General features: G+C 41.6%; 1 protein-coding gene across 1 annotated transcript in view; it reads right to left on the reverse strand.

Annotated features, from left to right (window-relative positions):
- Nucleotides 1–21,704, reverse strand: part of CRIM1 (cysteine rich transmembrane BMP regulator 1) — a 650,425-nt gene that overhangs the window by 368,005 nt on the left and 260,716 nt on the right. Inside the window, exon 3 of the mRNA XM_066595879.1 lies at nt 10,001–10,243. Coding sequence (XP_066451976.1) covers nt 10,001–10,243 — 243 coding nt within the window. The remainder of the gene's footprint in view (nt 1–10,000; nt 10,244–21,704) is intronic.

Here is a 21,704-nt window from a genome sequence, read left to right on the forward strand (position 1 = left end):
CTCTTGCAATGGCCACATGATTTCGCTGTTAAAAAGGTAGTATTGCCAGAAACATCATAGAGCCATTGGCCATCATAGGTGTGAGGGGTTTCAGGCACAAGAAAAGAAGCCCAATGTAGAGTGTGTTCACAAGTAGCAGATTTGATTTCCAGAAAATCCATACCAAATTTGGTGTGAGAATCCACATCATTGGTGAGGATGCTAATTTTTAAGTGGATCTTGGTGTGAGTCCGCATCAAAATCTTCTACATGTGAACGTAGCCATAGAGCTTATTCACATGAACATATATCAGCCGGGCAAGGGGAGGAGGCGGGACGGGGCAGGAGCTAGTGTGCTGAGCTCCCACCCCCTCTCTGCCCCTCACCACTGTTTGCACTCACCCACACCACTGAGGGGCGGGGCAGAGCTAAGCTTTGCAAACAGTGGCAGGGGGCGGGAGGTCAGCACACTAGCTCCCGCATCTTCCTGCCTCCTCCCCTTGCAGAGAGGGGCAGCGTATATTGGCCAGGGCGTGAAAACCTGGCAGATATACATTCATGTGAATAAGCCCTTACAGTACAATTATCAGAGCTTCGTCTTGTAGCAAGCTCTGATAGCGAAGCTGTGTCATCATCACATGACCAGAGCAAGGTTCCCCATTGGATGACTAAACAGAATTCTTAAAAATTGTGATGTAGAGAAAAAATAATGTGGTTACAATATGACCATCCTAATGAAGAAGCATTAAATAGCATTGTATGTATAATCTTTCTGGTTAGCCAATAAAGGTAATAAAAATACGAACAAGTTGCTGCGGCCAATAATAAGTGTTTTACCATCTTACAGCTGCCGGAATCACAACTATAGTACTCAGTACTTCTCTAGAATGTCTTCCATGCTGCTGCTTCTCTCTATATGAGAGACAGTGACAGGGGAGCAGAATCTCCACTTTGTATGCAGTGTATGGGGGACATCATAGCAGATCTATACCCACTATGGTTAAAACATGCAGAATACAAGTCATATAATGGATAGAAATAGTGTTATTCCATGCACACAAATGGCAGCTTATACTGAAAATTCATCTAAAAGTGCGGGTACAATGTATTTTATTTTTATTACACAATAAAACTTTTATTAGGAAGGAACACACTTGTACAAAATAAAAAATACAGTTTTGCACAGATCTGATACAAAGATCGCAGTAAGTTGACCGTGATATGATACAGCACATAAGGCAAATGTTCAGACGTGTAGCTACTGCAGAGGTCGACACAAAGCAATGAAAAGTTGATGCACAATTAATTTGTCCGGAACATAAGTAGTAAAAAGACTGATACTATTGCTATAAAGAGAAAAGGGCGAGTGGATCCTGGAGTGACGCAGTGACTCGAGGAATTGTCGGTACCGCTTGGATGACTCAAGACCGGACATTTACTTACCGGGCCCTAAAATAAACATAATGAATTTGGGCTGCCGCTTACTGTCCGTTTGTGGACAAAGACATGTGTACTGCAAGCGTACGTGATTGATAGCTCTATGGCAGTGGCTTACTAATGAAAATACTGCTAACAGGGTCCCTTTACGAGGGACTAGAAAACACCCATTCTCCCTATAGTTGGGTCACAGACATCACATAGGCTTTACCACCTGTATGCTGTGGCCACGCCATAAATGTCTGAATTGAGAACACGTATTCTAAGACTTTTTTTTTCTTTTTCTATTGATCTACAGGTCATCAATAGATGATCAGTGGGGACCCGCTGATCGGATCCCCACCAATCAGCTGATTCCCAGGGCCTCTATCACTGCTGTCAACGCAGGAGGAAAAAAGTGGTGACCATAGTCCAGCAGCTCAAAATGGTATTGAGCTGTGTCTGCAATACCAACCCAGGCTGCTGTGCTTTGCTCAGCAATTTCTGCTTCCTGCAGTGACCGTAGTGACAGTAGCCCTGGGAATCAGTTGATCGGCGGGTTTTCTGAGCGACGTTCCACCCCAATTTTGATGACCTGTTGATCATCAATAGAAACAAAGTAAAAAAAAAAGTCCCAGAATACTCCTGTAATGTTTCACTTCAAAGAAAGTGGTCGTTAATAAAAGTAAAAAAGCTTTTATTTACATTAGATTCTTCTTTTTAGGCATTATTGTTTAATGTCTTATTACAGATTTTTACAGTATAATAGGTTATCTTATTATTTGTGTGAAATGAATTCCTTCCGTCTGGCACTTGTTGATAACAATTCAGGGATGGCTACACTGGAGATAGTTTTTCAATTTACAGTCCTTTACGTAATCCACGTATAAAGAAGGATGACTTCTAAATTCCTTTCTAGCATCCTTTTGTTTGCACCTAGTGAATTGTCCCTCATCTTTTACCTCTTGCTACAAGGTCTTTGAATTGGGGTCATTTTTACCGTTTAATTCTTTTGAAGTGAGCTGTTCTGTAACTTCTGACTTGCAAATGATTTATTGGAATTAAATGCTTTACTTTAGGAAGTCATAAAGAAATATTGCTAAGTATAGATTCCTTTGAAACTCACATCTCATTTCTCGCTTGCAAAGTATGACATATTTTCAATATAAAATGATAGATGCTTTGAAAAGGAATGCCAGAATGTCAGGTTATCAATGGGTTGGGATAACAATGCTAAGTCTTGTAGCCTTACAGCCTTGCATTCTCATCATTTTTCTTCGCAGAGCACTTCTCCATCAATGACATGTTACCCTTGATGCGGAAACAAATAATAAATAAAAACAAAAACAGAGATTGAGAAATATGCTGCTTCTCCTAATGGGAAAATCCACACATAGGCCAATTCTTCTACGGGTCCAAACGCCAGAACCTACTGCTCTGGTGCTTAAGTCCTTCAATAAGGGTATGTGCGGAGGAAATCTGCATAAAAATCTGCATGCAGAATTTGGCACAGATTTCGGCCATGGAATTAACGCACTGCATTGCAATGAATGAATTCCACTGTGAAAATCTGCAACACTTCTGCAACACATAGTGCATGCTGCGGATTTCAAAACCTGCAGCATGACTCTCCTCCACAGCACCAGTTACTGTGGCTGTCCGCAGTCAGTTTGATTTCCTACTTTATTTGTTGTTTTTTTGGTTTTGTTTCTGTCTGACTTGGAATAATAAAGAAAAAAATGGATTTCTGCACAATCTACTTGGATATACTACAGGCCATTCTGGATTTTAGAATCGTCGCATCCCACAGCAGACCCCACTCTACGAAGCAAGTTAACGTCTTTTCTTTCACTGATTAATTTGATTAAATTGATTACATTTCCGTCTGTTCTGCTTCATACCACGAAGGTGTATGCTATACCCGGGGACTCCCCCCTACAACGTTCTCCCTGAGTGTTGAAGACATCTTCAGGGATTTGGTGCTTTGGATATTTAAATACATATAAAGCCGACTTGGACGCCCATCACCCAACAGGCGGTCTGCACCAATTGAGTCCTTTTTCTAATATATTTACTATTGTTTGAAGCACTATCCATATATTTACTTCTCTCCTCCGCAGCAGACTTTTTCTACTGTAAGTGAATGGGTTTAGTTAAAGCCCTATTCACTTACTTTGTATTGTGCATTGCTGCGGCTTACGCTATATTTGCAGCTGAAATTCCACAGCAAATTCCGCAGCAATGTGTGAGCTCACCCTTGTAACACGAGTCCTCCCTAGGAATGCATTTCCCATAAATAAAAGTGTCCGTAAAAGAATTTATCAAAATTTTGATTTGCAAATCAATTCATAATTTCCCTGCCACAGAGTTACATTTGGTGAATGAATTTCATGTCTGAACATATGAGATTGCTGACTGCCATAAAAAAAGCCTGCGCTATGCCAGAAAAGTCTCAAATTTCTGTATGTACACATTTGTATTTCACTCAATAGGGGTGTCCTCTCTGCATTTGTATATTATATACCGTGTTCCAGTGTCTTATATTAATTTTGGTTCAAAAACGTTTAACTTTTTTACATGTATAGCTGCCTGGACACTATTTAAATTGACTTTTTTAATTAACTGTTAGCAGGGCTTAATTTTGGAGTAGGGCTTATATTTCAAGCATCCTCAAAAAGCCTGAAAAATCATTTTGCATCCTTAAAAATTCTGGAAAATCATGCTATGTCTTATTTTCAGGGTATGTCTTATTTTCAGGGAAACAGGGTATGTGCCTTATGCAAACCAGTTCCATTTTAGCCTGAGGAAAGATCAGTAGAGGATCCGAAAGCTTTCTGTAACATCATGTATTTTTGTTAGCCATTAAAAGGTATCATATCTAGAAGATTACTTAGTTTCTCTCACTGAGAACAATCACACTTTGCTCTACGGGCTAACACGGTACCAAAATCATTTTTTCAGTTTACCAATTGGAATAGTATAAAAATGTTTCAGTATCTGAATATTTCTGTTGCATATTTGTTACAATGCCCCCCATTGTTTTTTTAGATTGCCTCTCAGTACGACCACCTAATATCCTACTGCTGGTGGTCACACATGCCCAGTAGCTCAGTCCTCTTGTACACAGGTAGTTGTTGAATTTTTCTGTTGTAAAAGGTAACAATAAGTGTCAGCGCAGTAAGATCGAATATTTCTTACCATCACAGGAAACATTAAGGCTGGCTGCAAATGACCAGGTCAAATTCCACATGCGGGAGCCTGCAGCAGAATCCAAACCTGTGCCCAGTCTTTTCTTCCTATTTATGTAGTGCGGATGGTCCGCATGTCTCGCTGTCAGACATGTGCAGTACAGATTTTTTTTTTTTAAACTCCTGATTTTCCCACGTCATCGCTAGGCAACATTTCACCTGTCAATTGTGGAAGGGCCGCGGGTCGTATGGTTTCCAGTGACTTCAATGAAAGCTGTCCATATGGAATCCGCACAAAAACACAACATGCTGTAATTTTTCCTCCGCGAGCGAAAAGTTGCGATTTCCGCTCATGTGCAGGAAAAAGCATTTTTTCAAGTGTAACCCCCATAACCTACTCTGAATTTCACAATGCAAAAATACCAGTCTGCAGCCGGCCTAAGTGTCTGTTGTAAGTGGAAATCGGAAACAAAGTCAGAAAATGTTATGTTATTGAAAGAGTGGTACAATGTGATTCTTCCCAGCAAGAGAAACCACATAATCTTGTAGATATGATACCTTTTATTGGCTAACAAAAATAAGTGAAAGACTGGTAGACACTTGGAACAAACTTCCAGCAGATATGGTTGGAATATCAACAGCAGAGCTAAGCGAGCACCCAAATGCTCGAGTCCGCGTTATTTGAGTCAAGCTTTTCGTAAAATTCGAGAGCTCTACTCGAGTAACGAACCCACTGACTACAATGGGAGACTCGAGCATTTTTATATGTGGGACACCGGGTGCCGAGCTTTTTTTTTTTCTTCCTAGGTTTGTTCTCTCTCTCTCTCTCTAGCCAGCTAAAAAATTTGGCAATGACGCGCGCTGCATCGCGGCAGGGAGGGGCCAAAACAGGCACATCACAGCAGGGAGGAGCCAAGAAGTGCGGCTGGGTCGAACACTGCTTGATGCTCGTTCGAGTAACGAGCACCATCGAATACGCTAATGCTCGAACTAGCATCAAGCTTGGCAGAGTATGTTCGCTCAACTCTAATCAACAGTAAATGAATTCAAGCTGACTGAAATAAGCATAGATCTATCCTAAGAGGGGAATAATATAAGGGCGGACTGGATGGCAGGAAAAGACCACATGGTCCATAAATTTTCTATGTGTTCATATTTGTGTGATCTATAAGAGAAATGTAATACTGAATTGTAGAACAATTCTTTTAAGGCCTCCTTCCCACGAGCGTGACGGGGTCCGCCGCGTAATATTACGCAGTGAAGCCCGTCACGGCGCCCCCCAGAGCCCCTATACTTACCTGCGGGAGATAGCGTGAAATCGCTTCCCCGCCCACCACCGCCGCGTCACCGCCCGTCACCGCCCACCACCGCCGCGTCACGTGACGCGGCCGGCCGCGTCATTTGGCGTCATATGACGCGCGGCGGTGGGCGGGAAAGCGTTTTTTCACGCTATCTCCCGCTGGTTACAGCGGGAGATAGCGTGAACGGACGGCTTCCATTGACTGCAATGGAAGCCGTCAGTGCGTACAGCCCGTCCTCACCCGCAGAAAATAGAGCATGCTGCGGGTGAGGACGGGAGAAATCGCGGTGCGTAATTCCGCGCTGGAATTACGCATCGTGAGCATTGTGCTATTAGGTTCAATAGAACCTAATAGCTGCGGGCAACGCAGCGGATTTTCGCCGCGAATTACGCGGCGGAAATCCGTTCGTGGGAAGGAGGCCTAAAGGAAACAAAAAAATTGGTAACCCTGTTTGTAATAAAGGTATTCATGGTTACTGTTTATCGCACGTTTGCAGGTAAAACGTTAGATGATAGCTTAAATGACACTTTCCAGAGATATTACCATTAACATATTTAGGACCAAGCACTGTAAATATATGGTGCATGGTCCCGGGCTTTAAGCCCAGCTGTATATAAAATTATGGCGGGGATTAATCCTTTTCAATGCACTTTCTGACGTCTTCCAATATTTTGATTGAAGCCTGTGCAGCTCTGATGTCGGAAGACGTCTGGCAGGGTATTCATACTGTATATTACTGGCCGCTCTGTTGTTGGGGGCCTCTACGGCATGTCACATACCGCAGTACTGGCTCTATCCAGCAGATGGTGCCATTGTAAAGTAGCAGAAAGAAAAAAGCCCTCTAGGAAATCCTGAATCCAAAATTGGATTGCAAAGGGTTAAAACCTCCTGTTCTGCAATCAATCAGAAGCAGAACAAGTTGTCAGCTATTAGTAACAGCTGATAGTGAGCACTGTGTACTAAAAAGTGAAAGTATAACTTCCACTACGGGAGTCCGGGGATCACGTGACCGCCAGGATTCTCTACTATAGCAGAGCTGCAAGGTTGTACTAGACCCTGATCAGCTCTGCCAGTGACTAATGTCACTACAGGGGAAAAATGTCAAATAAAAAAAAAACAAAAAACATGTAAATGTCCCCCAGAGGTCTTATATGATGTTATGGGAACACATAGATAGTAAAAAACATAATTCCATACATAAGTAAAACAAAATTGCAGAATAAAACAATATATACATAAGAAAATAACCCAAAGCCGACGCCAAAAAGCGCTTTAGCTGCATTGTAATCCAAACCCATACATATTATACATCAAAACGTCTGAAACCATAGTATAGCTTATTTATGCTGAAATAAAGTGATAAAAGTGATTTAAAAAAATTCGAAATGGTAAAAATTTTTTTTAGCTTTTTACCCCCAATAAAACTAAAAAAAAAAAACTGAAAAAAGTCAGTAAAAAAGATGTTTAAAAAATGTCCCTAAAATGCAGCAAAAATAATTTTGGTAGCTAAAGAAAAAAAATAGGGCCATAAAACCACCACATGGGTAAAATCCCTAAAAAGTGTCTGGTCCTTAAGGGGTTAATAGAATACTCTTGTTAGCTGTATCAGTGATGTGAATATAGATCATGCAGCTTATTCTCTGAAGGTCTACAAGCAGGCTATCAGCTCAGTCTTAAAACAGGGCATAATACAAAAAGAATTCTACTGTAGGAACGTGCCAACAAACAGCGAGAAGAAAGTATAAATTGCAGGAAGTACACCGTGTGATCATCCAAATTCACCCGGACGTTCCTCTCTACTATTGTAGCACACACATAGCAAGTTTCATTCATAGTTTCTGTGTATGACACAGCTGCCAGGACTACAGAAAGGACTCCCCACAATATGCTCTCAATGAGCGAACAAGGTAAGGAACCGATGGTTAGTATGCCTATCGATGCATTTGGTATTCACTGTGATAGCATCTATAGCTGTGAATTAATGTGCTGGCAATCCATAGAGGAACATCAGAGAGCGAAAAAAAAACACACATCACACACATTTCTGTGCTTCAGAGAAACTGTGAACTTGAAGGCACGCTGAGAAACGGCAATCTTCAGAAGTTTTCCTCCACCTAGTTAACTTCCGAGTACTTGTTTATGGAATGGAAGCATTCAAAATCCGACACAAGTCCCTATCACCGTCATGGACTATCCCAAATGTCTACATCCCACTTAGTGCAATTAAAACCAGATTGATGTGTTAGAGAGGACCTGCCAGCAGTCCGGGGCAAATACTTGTACCCCTAACAGAAATAACAATGTTAAATCAATTAAAGGGAAAAAAAACACCTTGAGCGCTATAAGATCACAAAAGGTGCAACTAGGGTTTGCTTCATTTTCTCTTCCTTTTTCCTTACTTAGAGGTTATTCAGAATCTGCACTCAGATCCCACAACAAAGTACAGTATAATGTAAGTGAAGGAGGTTTGAAAAACGCCGTTCGCTCAGTGGACAAAATCTGCCCCATCTGTTACTGAAATGCCATGGATTTTTACTGGGGATTTAATTAAAATTGAATGAAATCCGATTGAAAATTTTGCATCAAAAACAACAATGAAATGTGTGCAACATGTGGATTTCATTCATTTTAGCCCAAAGAATAAACTATAGGTCATCAATAATCTTGTAACTTCACAACATTGTGCCAGAAATCTGTCTGTCATACTTTCTGCTACATTACTATGTGTTTTTACACACTTTAGGGCAGTTTTTCCATCTCATTCAAAAAACGTTGGTGGGGCTAAATTGCACCAAGGATTGCACCAAAGTTTTGGAGCAATTTTTAAAATTAATAGATGGTATACTGACAGCTGTAAGGAAGCTGGTGCATTAAAAGACTGTCTTAGGGCTCCTTCACTCTGGCGAGATCGTGCAAGATTTGTGAGTTGCGAGATGCACAAACCTCGCACAAATGTGAAACCCATTCTTTTGAATGGGTTCATTCACATTTGTGATGTTTCCCTGCATGGTACCGCGTTACGATGCAGGAAACACATCGCAGCATGTCCATTCTTTTTGCGATATCCCCCATTGTTTTCAATGAAATCAATGGGAGAAGATCGCGGACCCTGCCGCAGCTGTGACTGATGCAGCAGGGGATTCCATATGTTCACAATGGGGCTGGCGGCAGCAGCACCAGCCTGATTGAAAACAATGGGAGAACATTGCTATCTCCTGCTGTGACAAGGATAGCAGCAGCAGAGATCAATGGGACCCCACAGGGATTCAAGTCCGTTTTCAAATTATAACCACTTGCTTCCAGGGGTTACCACATGCTCTCAATGGGGCCGAAAGAGATTGAGAGAGAAAGAGATAATTCACTTTGCTTAAGGTGTTCCCTACATTTTCTACATATCAGGTCCGTGCAGTCTGGTGTGCATCACGCTCATTATATATAGATATATCGGATTCTGCTTGTGGATATTTATATTAGTGAAGCAACAGCTCGCAGTATACAGCGGTCAGCAGTTCATATTGTCGTTCGGATTGGTATATACATTTTTATCCAACCCCTTTATAAGTCTGTATAGTCCATGAGTGTGTAAGCAGTTATTATTAGGAGCCGTTTATAAAGCGGGGTCTAAGGTGTCATTTTGAGCACATTCCTTTTCCCTCTAAATGGAATTTAATTTTCTGCACTCAAAAGCTTTTTACCTTGAAAATCTGCAAACATTAATTGTGTGTTTAAGCTTCGGCTTCTACAATAAACGCTGCAATCTTAACTTTACATTTGGTAATTTAGTGAACCTATTTTAGCACCAGGCTAAATGCTATTACCATAGTAAAGGGGACAATGCGACTTACATAAAAACCAAAATAGGGCGCAGATTATTATGTAGTAAACTTTTGACACTTTTCATTAGCAAAGATCACACCGTATGGCGGTTATGTGAATGCTGGAAGAAAGCACATAACAGCGCCGATTAAACAGGTACCAAGTGCTTTGGTGTGAGCTGGATAATACAAGAGGTGTTGGCGGTGATGTCAGTCCTTCTATTACTGAAGCCGCCATCTTTATACAGTAAGAAGTTTCTAATGGATTTGGGGCTGAGTAATCCGAATTAACCTATCTTACCTGGTTTGCATTCGTAGAGGTCACAGCATTCCCCCGGCTTGCCTGATGCTTTAGACACGACTATATTTAGGTAGCCCGGCTGGCAAACCTTTCGCAAGCATCCTGCTGGGTTGCAGACACATCGGCTGGGCAGCGGGCAGCATTCCCCAGGAGGAGCATAGCCTTCAATGAGGACTGAGTCTTCTGCACATCGTGGTGAAAACTGCACTTCACATCGCGCCGTGGAGCAATCTGGCTTTTCCTCTGGAATAGAAGAATACGGAGATTGCAATTAGATAACAAAACTGAAAATGTAGTTAGTTGAGGCATATTTACACCTTATTTTTGGGCCATGTAGGAACAATACATTCGGTTAGAAGGGAAAAAAAGTAACCACATCTGGACATGGCTATAGTGGGTGCAGAAGCAGCAGTCAGGTCTAGTCTTGGCGTGTTGGGGGGCCCAAATGCACTTTTGCCACATAAGACGACACCACTATTACGGCACATAAGTAGGGGTGGGAGCGCTATTGCATATTTTGCATTGGAGTTCAGGACTTTAAAGTTACGCCTCTATATCTAAAAGTCCCCTAAGACATACCTGTACGTTTTGGGGTTTTTTTAGCGGGGAAAAAACAAAACAATTTGCTTCGTGAAAAAACTTTTCTCAGTCGGGAGAAGGGGATCATTTTCCAATCCAAGCCTCGCTTCCCTCTGCATTTGTGTTTCCATTTTCCTGCTTAGTCATGGATGAAGGAAACTGGAGTCCCTAAAGGGAACAGATCCGTCATATGACAGAACTGAACAATGCCAGACAGACCCCATTGACTATAATGGGTCCATCCAGCTTCCATCGTGCCATTTTCACAGATTAAATAATGAAGCATGTTGCACTGTTTCATCCAGGATTTTGGGATAGATGTATGCCAGAGGCCTCGAATGGAACCTCAGTTGCAAATAAGAACAGAATTTAAGGGTGGTTTCACATCTGTGTAGGATATTCCATTTCCCTGTTTTGTTTGGGGAGCAGGAAAGGGGAATCCATCTCTGGATGGAACCAAAGAGTGTCAGATGGTCCATATTGACTATAATGGGGTCCACCTGCTTTCTGCCCAGCTTTTGGACAGAAGAAAAAGTGCTGCATACAGGATCTGTGACGGAACGTCCGACTGGAGGTCTTGACACAAATGTGAAACAGGCCCAAACTGATTGTCAGAATGCATCTCAAGGTTGTGTTGACTGGAGGCTAAATTAAATGGTAGATGCCTGATCTAAAATTGGTAGCAGGTCAGGAGGTCCAGATTTGTCTAAGGGCTTACTTACATAAGGGTATTTTCGGTACGGGTAAGTATGGTGCCCATTAGGTTAACTGACTGCAAATGGACAGCACACGCATCTGTTTAAGTCAATGGAGCTATTCACACATGAGATTTTTTACATGGGCTGATGCATCATGAAACAAACAAACAAAAAAAGCGTGTGTCCTATTTTGAATAGCTTTTACAGACCACGATTGCCCATTGAAGTCAATGGATGTGCAAGAAGAAAGAAAGAGAAAAAAAAGCTCGACCCTGTTCCACCCCCTTCCATTGCTGGCTGCGGACAAGGAGCGGGGAGGGCATGGGAGCTTAGCTCCACCGCCTCCCATTGCAAACAGCCTGAGGGGAGGAGAGAGGAGGGGAGGAGAGAGGCGTAGTGAGTCGGTAAGCCGTCTCCCCCTGCCGATGGCATATACACCGAGCCCATGCATTAAATGGTAGCGTATGTTAGCCGGCCATGAAAACGCAGGCCAATATACGCTCATGTGAATAACCCCTAAGGCCTTAGTCTAGACGCAGAAAGAAGCTCAACTTCTAAAAAGATCTCAAAACTCAACCAAGTATTACATAAACCAGCATGAAAACAACTACTTTCTTGATCTTGTGGTGACAAATACTATGACTTTGTTAGTGTCAACTTACAATTAAGCTGATGGGTGCAAACAGTACTACCTTACGCCATTAATATTAATAATGATGGCCACGGCAATATATATGCTAATGGAACCAACATCACAGGTTAACAACATGGCTATGTTGTGTCCTTGAGGGAGAACCAGCTTATGTCAGCAGAGTTACTGGCAAAGAACACAGTTGCAAAAAGACACGATGCACCTAATATCATTTTACACTCTTTACATGCTGGAAAAACATAGATGGAAAGGCCCAATAAGCAACACTGAGATCTAAAGAATAGCCCTCCAACCTACATCTGTCTCTACGTCCATCTATCTGTATAGATGTAGCAACACGAAGCTTTGATCACCGATGCGCTATTTGTATAGTGTGCCCATACATTATGTACATCCGCCCGCCCATCTGTGCGCCCCTTCTATTCTTTTGGCTTCTTTGTACAATTGTCAACTAGTATGAGGGCTCCTTCACACGGGCATATTTGCACATCTAAAATTTGCGTGTGAAACATGCAGAGATGACAACCCATTGATTGGATGGTTTCATTCATATCAATGCGCAAAAAAATAGGACTTTCTTTATTTCTGTGAGCATCTGCTCACCTAAAGGTCCCCATAGAAGTCTATGGGAGGTGTGTAAATGCACACACAGTTGTGCAGCCTAATTCCATGAAAAAAAGAAAAAAACACATCCGGGACTCATTAGGCGTGTCTGTGGCATGTCCGTGTAACGTGTGCAAATGAACATGCCCTGCAAGTGCAAAAAGTACAGCAAAACATGCCGATACACGTGCAAAAAAAGCCTCGTACATGGCGCAAATGGATTGCACAAAAAACGCATTCGCCCGTCTGAATCTTAATGTGATTGCATTAAGGCAAATGTGACCGTTTCCCTTTGCTCAACCAACAAGAAACGATTAGCAAAGTACACAAGTCAAGCTTGACAACAGAGGAATAAGCCATCCTTCTTAAACATGATTCATGAGCGTACAAATATCACTGATGTTATGTTAGGTGAGCACCGAAAACTTGAAGTAACTAAAAAGACAGTCTTCACTGAACCTTTTCACTAATGCTTTTTGAAATGAGCAGCAAATGAGTTGGAAACAGGAGAACATCATAGATCAGGGACATAATCAAATATGAATTCCAAACTGTTGGTACTTGTGTATTCAGCAGCGCACTGTCAAGCAATGTATCAGAAATCTCAATGAGTTGTCGAGGCGCCGCTCCCCTCCATGCTAATACGCCACCGCTATGCAGCTCTGCATTTGCTTTTAAAGCTTGCGACGGAAAACTTTCAATAGCATATTACGGCACGGCGCTAGATTTATAATGCGCTCCTATTTTTGTGGAAATGGCAGAGTATTTGAGATTCTGCAGACGCGGCCGGTAATGTACGATTCTTTTCCTTTTTAACCTATCTCCTTTTGGAATATATAAAGCAGAAGTATCAGCTGAGGAACAGAAGAGTAATTTATATTAAACTGCATTTTATTTTTAAACACAAGAGGCAATTTAACCTTTCAGGTAATCTGCCGCGGGTGAATTCATTTCACACAATTATTCTCTGCTCACAAGCTGCGCCTATTTATACCGCCAGACTATAAATAAAGACAGCTATTTTTGTTGTAACCTACAGTACTGTTCATTCTGCCAACGGACGGGGTTTTAACCTTTTTTGCGCACCAGATACAAGTATGTCGGGCCGGGTTGACACAGGGCAGATTTTCTTCTAAAAAAAGGAGTGGAAATTGTATAAAACGAGAAGTCTACCCTTCACCCCTCTAAGGACCAGAGTGCTTGCATCCTACCGGACCGGTCACTTTCTAGGGATTTAACCCATGTGGTGGTTTTACTGCAATACTTTGCTTTCTTCAGTTACCAAAATTAGTTTTGCTGCGTTTTGTTTTCCATCACATATAGGGCGGTTTCTATTTTCCAATATTTTTTTTTTCACTTTTTAGCTTTATTGAGGGTAAAAAGCTAAAAGAAGAGATTTTTTTTATAATATATTTTTCTTCTAGAGAGGAGAGTGGAAATCATGTTCATGACTACATCTCCGAATTATGTCTGAAATCCTGAAATCGAGATGTAGGTGGAACCTTGATAGGCTGGGAGAATAATAAGGTCTCCATTTGACCAGACTTCTCTGTTTCAGGCAATTGCGCTGGACAGAACAGCGTGGCCACTAGACAAGTCTGTCCGGCTCAAGTGCTGGAAAGCTATTCAGAGACCTTAGTGGTTTCTATTTGACCTCTGACAGCCTATGGTTCCAGTCAGGGATCTGCCGAACCCCGATAATTGGGATTCAGACAGAAACAGAAGTAGCCATAATAATGCCCCCCAATACACATATCTAGGGAGTTTGTGTGCCACCATGCAGTCACTGCACGCAGCAAAGCCGTATGTATGGGATCTTTTACCTTTCCTCCATTTAGTATGCGCTGCTTGCTTTGCTTGCCATAAATGCCTCCAACGCACGCAGCAAACTGCACTTTGTTTCCTTACGAAAATTAGGTAATAGTATACATTAAAGGGTATTAGGAACTACATACAATAACGACTTGTAGCCTAACAGAACGTTGCTGTGATACAGAAAAGTAACAGGTATGGGTCAAAAATACATATTGCAGATTACAACAGGACTAAACAATAATAATCACATCGGCAGATGAAGTGGCCCTGCGGGTCAACACTTCATGGCACCGCTGAGTTATATAATAAAGATTGTACATCTTCACAAGGCGTCTGTGCACTCGATTAGTCTCACACTGTTTCTTTGCACTAGATGAAGCTAAATAGACTACAATGAACCTTACTTTAAAGCAACAGATCAGGAGGACATATAACTTAAAAGAAAGTATTGTGCTTAAAGGGCCACTACAGTAATTAGTTTCCCCATTCATTGTGTTACCAACTCCCCAGCATATCTATAGGCTAATATTACCTTGGTTAGTTAGTCCTCTCTGTCTGTAGTCCTCCTTCTCAGGTGAGTCATGGGAGCACATTCTGACTACCTGAGATTTACTTGGCTTTATGCTTCTCTCAAAAAGTCCATTTTTCAGTTAGCATAATTGCTGTGATGGACTTTGGCATACAAGCTCTTTAGAGGGGGATACAAACTCCAATCACAGTAGCGGCTCCCGTCATACAGTTATAATGAGGGAGATGACGACTGAGTTTTCTAACTGAATTCTAATAGTCTCTATCTTTAGGAGAACGCAGAGGTTGATTATATTAGACTGTCCCCTCAGTCGGCAGAGATGGTACAGACTAACTGTAATGTGCTGATGCATCATGGAATGTATGGCATGAAAGACAAAGCAGGGACAAATCTCAACATCAAGATGGTGCCTGATGAGCAACAGACAGGAGGCTGCACTGCATGGAAGGGAGTGCAATATACACAGGAGATGTAAAGAGTGTGACAGGCAATCAGGTAAGGGGTGCAGTGATGGAAAATGGGTTTTCACTAGTGGCCCTTTAATGTGTACACACACACACACACACACTATATAAGTGAAGGGCAGCATAATCAAACAGATGTTTAGTAGCTATGATAATCTACATCTCACAATTGTCGTATACATAAAATGAAGCGATGAATAACATTTTCTGTATATCCAAGGATTTTATACTGCAAAATATGGACTTCTAGGTACATGCTATATAACTCAAGATGTATGCACTACACACTTGTGTTCCCTCTATTTGCTCCATGCAACCTTACAGCGTGTGAACCCCACCAAACTTTCCCCCCCCCACCCCATACCTCAACTTCCTGGACTCCTTAACGTTCGATATGGAAGTAGTCAGATATCAAGCATAAATTTTAGGTTTTCAGTACAGTTAGACTTGGTTACATGAACCCCTTTTAGACTCCATAAATGTAATTCTACAAATGGTACACTTACTTTATTATGACAATTACAATGTTTGGCTACTAGAAACTATAATATAGATCCTAGTATCGACTACTGCCTGTTGTACGGCTGTTCCTTGAACACGGGAACACTTTGGTCTGACTTGAAACAATCCTTATATAAACAGTTTTTTGAGGGAAAGCAATGCTGATACAGAACAAAATCTAAGTATTTAGAAAAGCAAGCAGCTCTTAGGTTTCTCTGTACTGTTCTAATATCTGCTGTTCACATCTATCTAAGGGCTCGCTCATATCAGCGTTAAGGGGTTTCCATTTTTAGGCAAGCAGGAAAACAGCACCTCCTGGCCGAGCGTCTCCATCGTACAATGGCACTGAACGGCCACCTTGACTATAATGGGGTCCATTTGATTCACGACAAGCAGACCAGCATTTTGCTGGAATCTACAGGATGAAATAATGTTGCTTGCAGCACTATTTAGTTCTGTTCTCTAGCAGAAATCAGCGACGGAGGTTCCAAACGGATCCTCCGATGCTGATGTGAATGAGCCGTAAGAAGCCAAGGCCGGCAGCCGATGATCTTTATTGCTACCTCAGTGAAGTAACTTAATCAGAGGATTTAATCTTCTTGGAAGAGCAGAGAAAGTATAAATAGTACTGCCGGACTGGAATAAAAGCCAAGGACTCTGTCAATGCATTCATCCACAGTTAAAACAAATTTTGATTATTTTTCCAATGCCTTTCGGAGTCCAAATATGTAAATACATATCTGCTAAGGCAATCTATTCTGAAAGTCTCAGAAAGGTTGGGGATCCTAAACTTTTCTATAAATGAAGCAAATTATTACCGCACACATCATAAAGAATTGTAAGAACCTTCTGAAATACAAATATCCTTGTTTCTAAAGATGCGTCCACCCTTACGTTGGCTTGAATTTTTTATTCAGGACTACATAGACATGCAGAAAAAAAGACGTCAGAAAAAGAGCCCATGGTCTATTAAGTCCGCCCTTATACTATTTCCCTGTGGTTTCCCTCTTAGGATAAATCTATGCTTATCCCAGGCAGCTTGAATTCATTTACTGTTGATTCTCCAACCGCGTCTGCTGGAAGTTTGGTCCAAGCATCCACTACTCTTTCAGTAAAATATTGTATGACATTGCTTCAAATCCACCCCCCACTCAACTAATCTCAGATTATGCCCCTTTTTCTAGTGTTTAGCCTCCTAATAAAAAAACCATTTCCCTCCTGAACCTTATTTATACCTCTAACATGTTCAAAGCTTTTGATCATGTCCTATCTCATGGTTAAAAAAAAAAAGATACATTGTGTATCCGAATGCTCCCTATTAGTAATAGTGTTCCCTGTTCCCATCAGAATGCCATATTAGGGGAAGGGAAGGGACTTGTCATTTGTATAGCACTAATTTATTTTGATTACCCCCCAGCAAGCTGGGTACTCATTTTAGCAACCCCAGAAGGATGGAAGGCTAGGTCAACCTTGAGGTGGCTGCCTGAACCATGGTGGGGTTGAACCTGCAACCTTCAGGTCGTGAGGGAGAGCTTAGGACCGCATTATTGGGCCCCTATTAGCAACAGAATCTGTATATGCATAACGCTCCCAAAAGCAAGTCTGAAGTGCCAGCCACTAGGGATCTCCCTTCCAGCACCTTTGCAATTGACTGATTGTCGTGAGGCATTTGACTTCTCAAGTAACAGGGACACGGGGACACTGCTAGTTACTACATTCAATAGAGCGGCGGACATTCTCATGATGCGTTGCCGCTAATTGGAGCAAGGCTATGCAGGGCAGCATGGGAAGTGTGGGAGAGGCAGTCCTGGCAGAATGGCTTAGTACATATTCCCACCTGTAAGTGGATTGCAAATGGAAATAGCAGGGCAGCAGAAAAATAGGAAAATCTAGTTGGTACAGCTCCAATTGGGTGCAAACAGCAGCAAATACTACTTGGGCTGCTTTTCAAAATGTTTTGAAAAGTCAGGTGCGCTTTAATATTACCACCAAGTTATGGAATTGTGGAGTAATTATGTTTAATATCTCAGATTTAGGCACCTTTTGGGCCGATCGCCAAACTCAACAATATCAAGGAGACGGGGATTAAGGAAGTCCAGGTGAAGACTCACTTACCATCTTATCTACACTTAAAAAAGGGTATTAGTAGAAAGGGAAGAAGGGAATAGAGCGTGAGGAACATCATACGACCTTATACTTTCAAACGCACATCAGATCATTACTCGAAAAGAAAATCTGATCAATGCTCCGGCTTGGCAGGCACAACCGAAGGAAACACCTGCATATCTATTAACAAGGGACGCTGGTAAACAGGAGCTCGTATAAGAAGCCACAGCATCAGTAAAGACCTGATAACCCCAAGAGTCAGACTCACCCTGGAAAAAATACACTTCAATGTTCTGATTTATCATACAAAGTGGAGAGTTGAAAACTTGATGTACCTTCAACTACCGGCTAGGAATCAAAGTCCGCTGACTGATGCATTTGAAGAAGTAATGTATAAATATTTAAAACCATTGCACAAAGTTGAAAGGAAACTTTTCTGCTGCCGTTATTTAAATGGAAGGGCTCAGATTGGTGATGGCAGAAAGAAATGCAAGTTACTAGTAAAATGACAACAATGAAAAAGAAAAAAAGACCAATATCAATGGCGGACATCTGACTTCGAGAAGTCACCCACTACAGGTCGTCTTTCACAGTTAAATATTTCTCCGTACAGGAATCTCTCAATGATGACAACTTGTTTTTTTATTTATTCTTTTCTACAGCCTACTTGTCCTCATCCCAAATCCCCAATTGACTTTCCTTACACAAGAAGCCTAAAAATGACCACATAATAGTAAATCAGAATTTAGAGCAAAAGCCATAGGCCGCCTGCAGACGACCGGGTCGGATCCGGCTGCGAGAATTCTCATAGCGGGACCCGATCCGAGCGTCTGCAGAGAGCAGCGTGACACTCACCTGCTCCCGCGGCCCCGGCTCTTTCATGTGCCGGCTGACGGCGGATGCGGCGAGTGACGTTTCTGTGCGCAGCCGTCTGCATAGGATTGCGTTTGTTAACGCAATCCTATGGCAGCTTTCAGGGGCGGAAATTCCGCTGGAAATCCCGCCGCGGAATTTCTGCCCGACTGCAGGTGGCCATAGTTTGATAATGTGGCAAGATGCTGTGGGTAATTCTGTAAAACTGCCAATCGTTAGTGCAGACATTTTGGTTGTTACTTTTCAATTATCTTCTTCAGAATGGTCATTGACTATTGATTATGAATATGCTAACGAATCAGATTAATTTCAGTTTCTAAGCAGCTAATCCAAAAGTGAAAGATAAAACGGCTGTACTTCCTGTGGGCACTTTTACAAAACTCGTTGATGTAACAAAAAGAGAAAAATAGCAACTAAGTGAAAAAAAAATAATTCACTTTCAGGAGAAACAGGAGGATCTTAAAATTAAAAGAATGCAATTAATATGCATATAGTTCAAGTTCAGTCCTCAGGCACAACTGGGCAGGCCTGCTTCTGGACTGCGCTCATTGCCAACAACCACAGGACACATTCTATATGCAATACACTAACTACAGAAGCCAGCTTTGGGTTGGGTATTCCCAACTCAAGCATTTACGGTGGGACCCACATCTATCAGATGTTTATGGAATATCCTGTGGCTAAGCCATGATTTAAAGTAGTATAATTCTAATTGCCAAAGGCAAAAATTATTGAATGCTACCCGCATCAACTGAGCATGCCTAAGCACTTAGAAAATATAGCAAGCACAGCTATCCCAGTAGAGCGTGTGCAGGCAAACGGAAAAATTATTAAATTTTATCCGCATCACCAAATCTGAACATTTAGAGAATATATCAGTGCGGCTGGTCAGCAGCATCTAGAAAGGACAGAGTGATTGTTAAGCAATTTTAAGTAGCGGGTAAACTCCTTTAACCCTTTCCAATCCACTGTCTGATATCTTCCAACATTCTGATTGAAGGCTCTACAGCTCCGATGTCGGAAGACGTCCACCCGGGTGTTCTTAATGTATGTTACTGGCGGCTCTGTTGTCGGGGGCCTCTCTGACATGTCACATACTGCAGTACCAGCTCTAGCCAGCAGATGGCACCATTCTAAAATGGCAAAAAGAGAAAGCCCGCTAGGAAGCCCTGAATCCAAAATTGGATTGCAAAGGGTCAAAGTACTAAAGTACTTAAAACGTATTGCATAATACCATTAAAACAAAAATACAGCTAAATATAAAGAAAATCTGTTTCCATAAGAATATAGTCTCATGCAAGAAAATATTCGCAGGCATCTGGAAGTGATACAAGAGCCTAAAAAACAGTCTAAGTCGCCGGTTACATATCTCTGCTCAATGTAGTCCCGCCAGTGCTATCTCTAGTTGTCTATAGGGCACAGGGAGTGTAAAGAATGGTTACTCTAAGTGCACTTAATGAAGTTTCATTGCTTGGACCTCTGCCCTCTCAAAAAAAACTTCCAACCAATGTGTCATTTTCAATATGTAGTAAGAGAATGGAAGTGTAAGATTCAAGGGAAAACAAGGGTCAGGCTTTCCAGAAATGGAAAGTCCTTTATGTAGCAGTTCTCCAACACAGTGCTGTGTCAAACTTTAAGCAGTTTGTTAATGAAGTCATTTCATGTATGCTTCATGCGCCATGGTAAGATTTTTCCTGAGCTTTGGGTCTATTACAGCCCAAGTTCACTCAAAATGTATATCAGAGCGGTAATAACACAGGTGCGCTTAACCATGTAATGCTTTTTCAATTATGCTCTCCATCTGTTTCCAGTTCTTATATTCAAAGTGAAGATCAAAATGCCATGCCATCGTAAATATCTATACGATGAACACTTCTATGTTGCTTCAAGAACATCTTCAAAATTCAGCAATAAAAATATAAAAAGTGAGGAAAAAAGTCACATTGTGATCTTTGATCTGACTGCAGTATTTAAGATCTGGCTACAAGACGAATCAAAAACGTAAAATGTGTTCCGTTAAATAGTGTTATTTAGCAGCCTAAACTGTACGGAGTCCGATACGGCAATCATTGAAGTCTATGGGGCATCACCGCAGCTCTGTATACTTCTAATTTCACACTGAGTGCTTTTTGTACCACAGTACATTGGATCTCATTTTATAGAGGTATTCTCCTCTAGAACATCGTAATACGACGTGATGCAAAGTGCCTATGGCTCTGTAGTACAAAGCCGCAGGGGATCTGTGTGCGCCTCCCTACCAACTCCATGTACATGGTTCTGCCATGTGCACAAGCCCTAAAGATGATCTATGGACGGCAGAAACGTCATGGTCTTGTGACTTTACAACCCAACATATACTAAATGACTAAATGAAACCACCTTGTTCAGTCGGCGGCATTAACTGAAGGACAAAAGTGAAGGGCTGAAAAACATACAGTGTGAGGAAAGCGGATGAAGAGCGTTCTATGCTGACTATGAAACGGCATCTTAATTTGCCAAGATATTCAGAAAAAAAAGACTGCAGATGCCTCCTTTTTGAGGTTCTCGAGGCTTTGATTTGTGGTATACTTCAAACAATGAAATAAAAAATCTTCCAATTCTAAAAAAAATGCCGTTTGTTAGTAATAATTATCAATTTAGGATATAGAAAACGTTTCAGACAGAAATTCAAATGAAAAATAAAAAAGGACGCTGGATAATGTGATGATGTTGGTCTGGTAGACAAGTGATGGAGCTGGAATACCCAGGAAACACTGTGTAAAGCAAGAATACACTGCACATTGAAATTCCCTGATAGTCTTACGATAATTGTGGCCCAGGCTTAGTTTTTGTATTGTGAACAGTTTTTTATTGAATTTTTGCAACAAACAGAAGAGCATTTGTT

This window comes from Eleutherodactylus coqui, chromosome 3 (genome assembly GCF_035609145.1).
Source record: "Eleutherodactylus coqui strain aEleCoq1 chromosome 3, aEleCoq1.hap1, whole genome shotgun sequence".
In the NCBI taxonomy this organism is placed as follows: domain Eukaryota; kingdom Metazoa; phylum Chordata; class Amphibia; order Anura; family Eleutherodactylidae; genus Eleutherodactylus; species Eleutherodactylus coqui.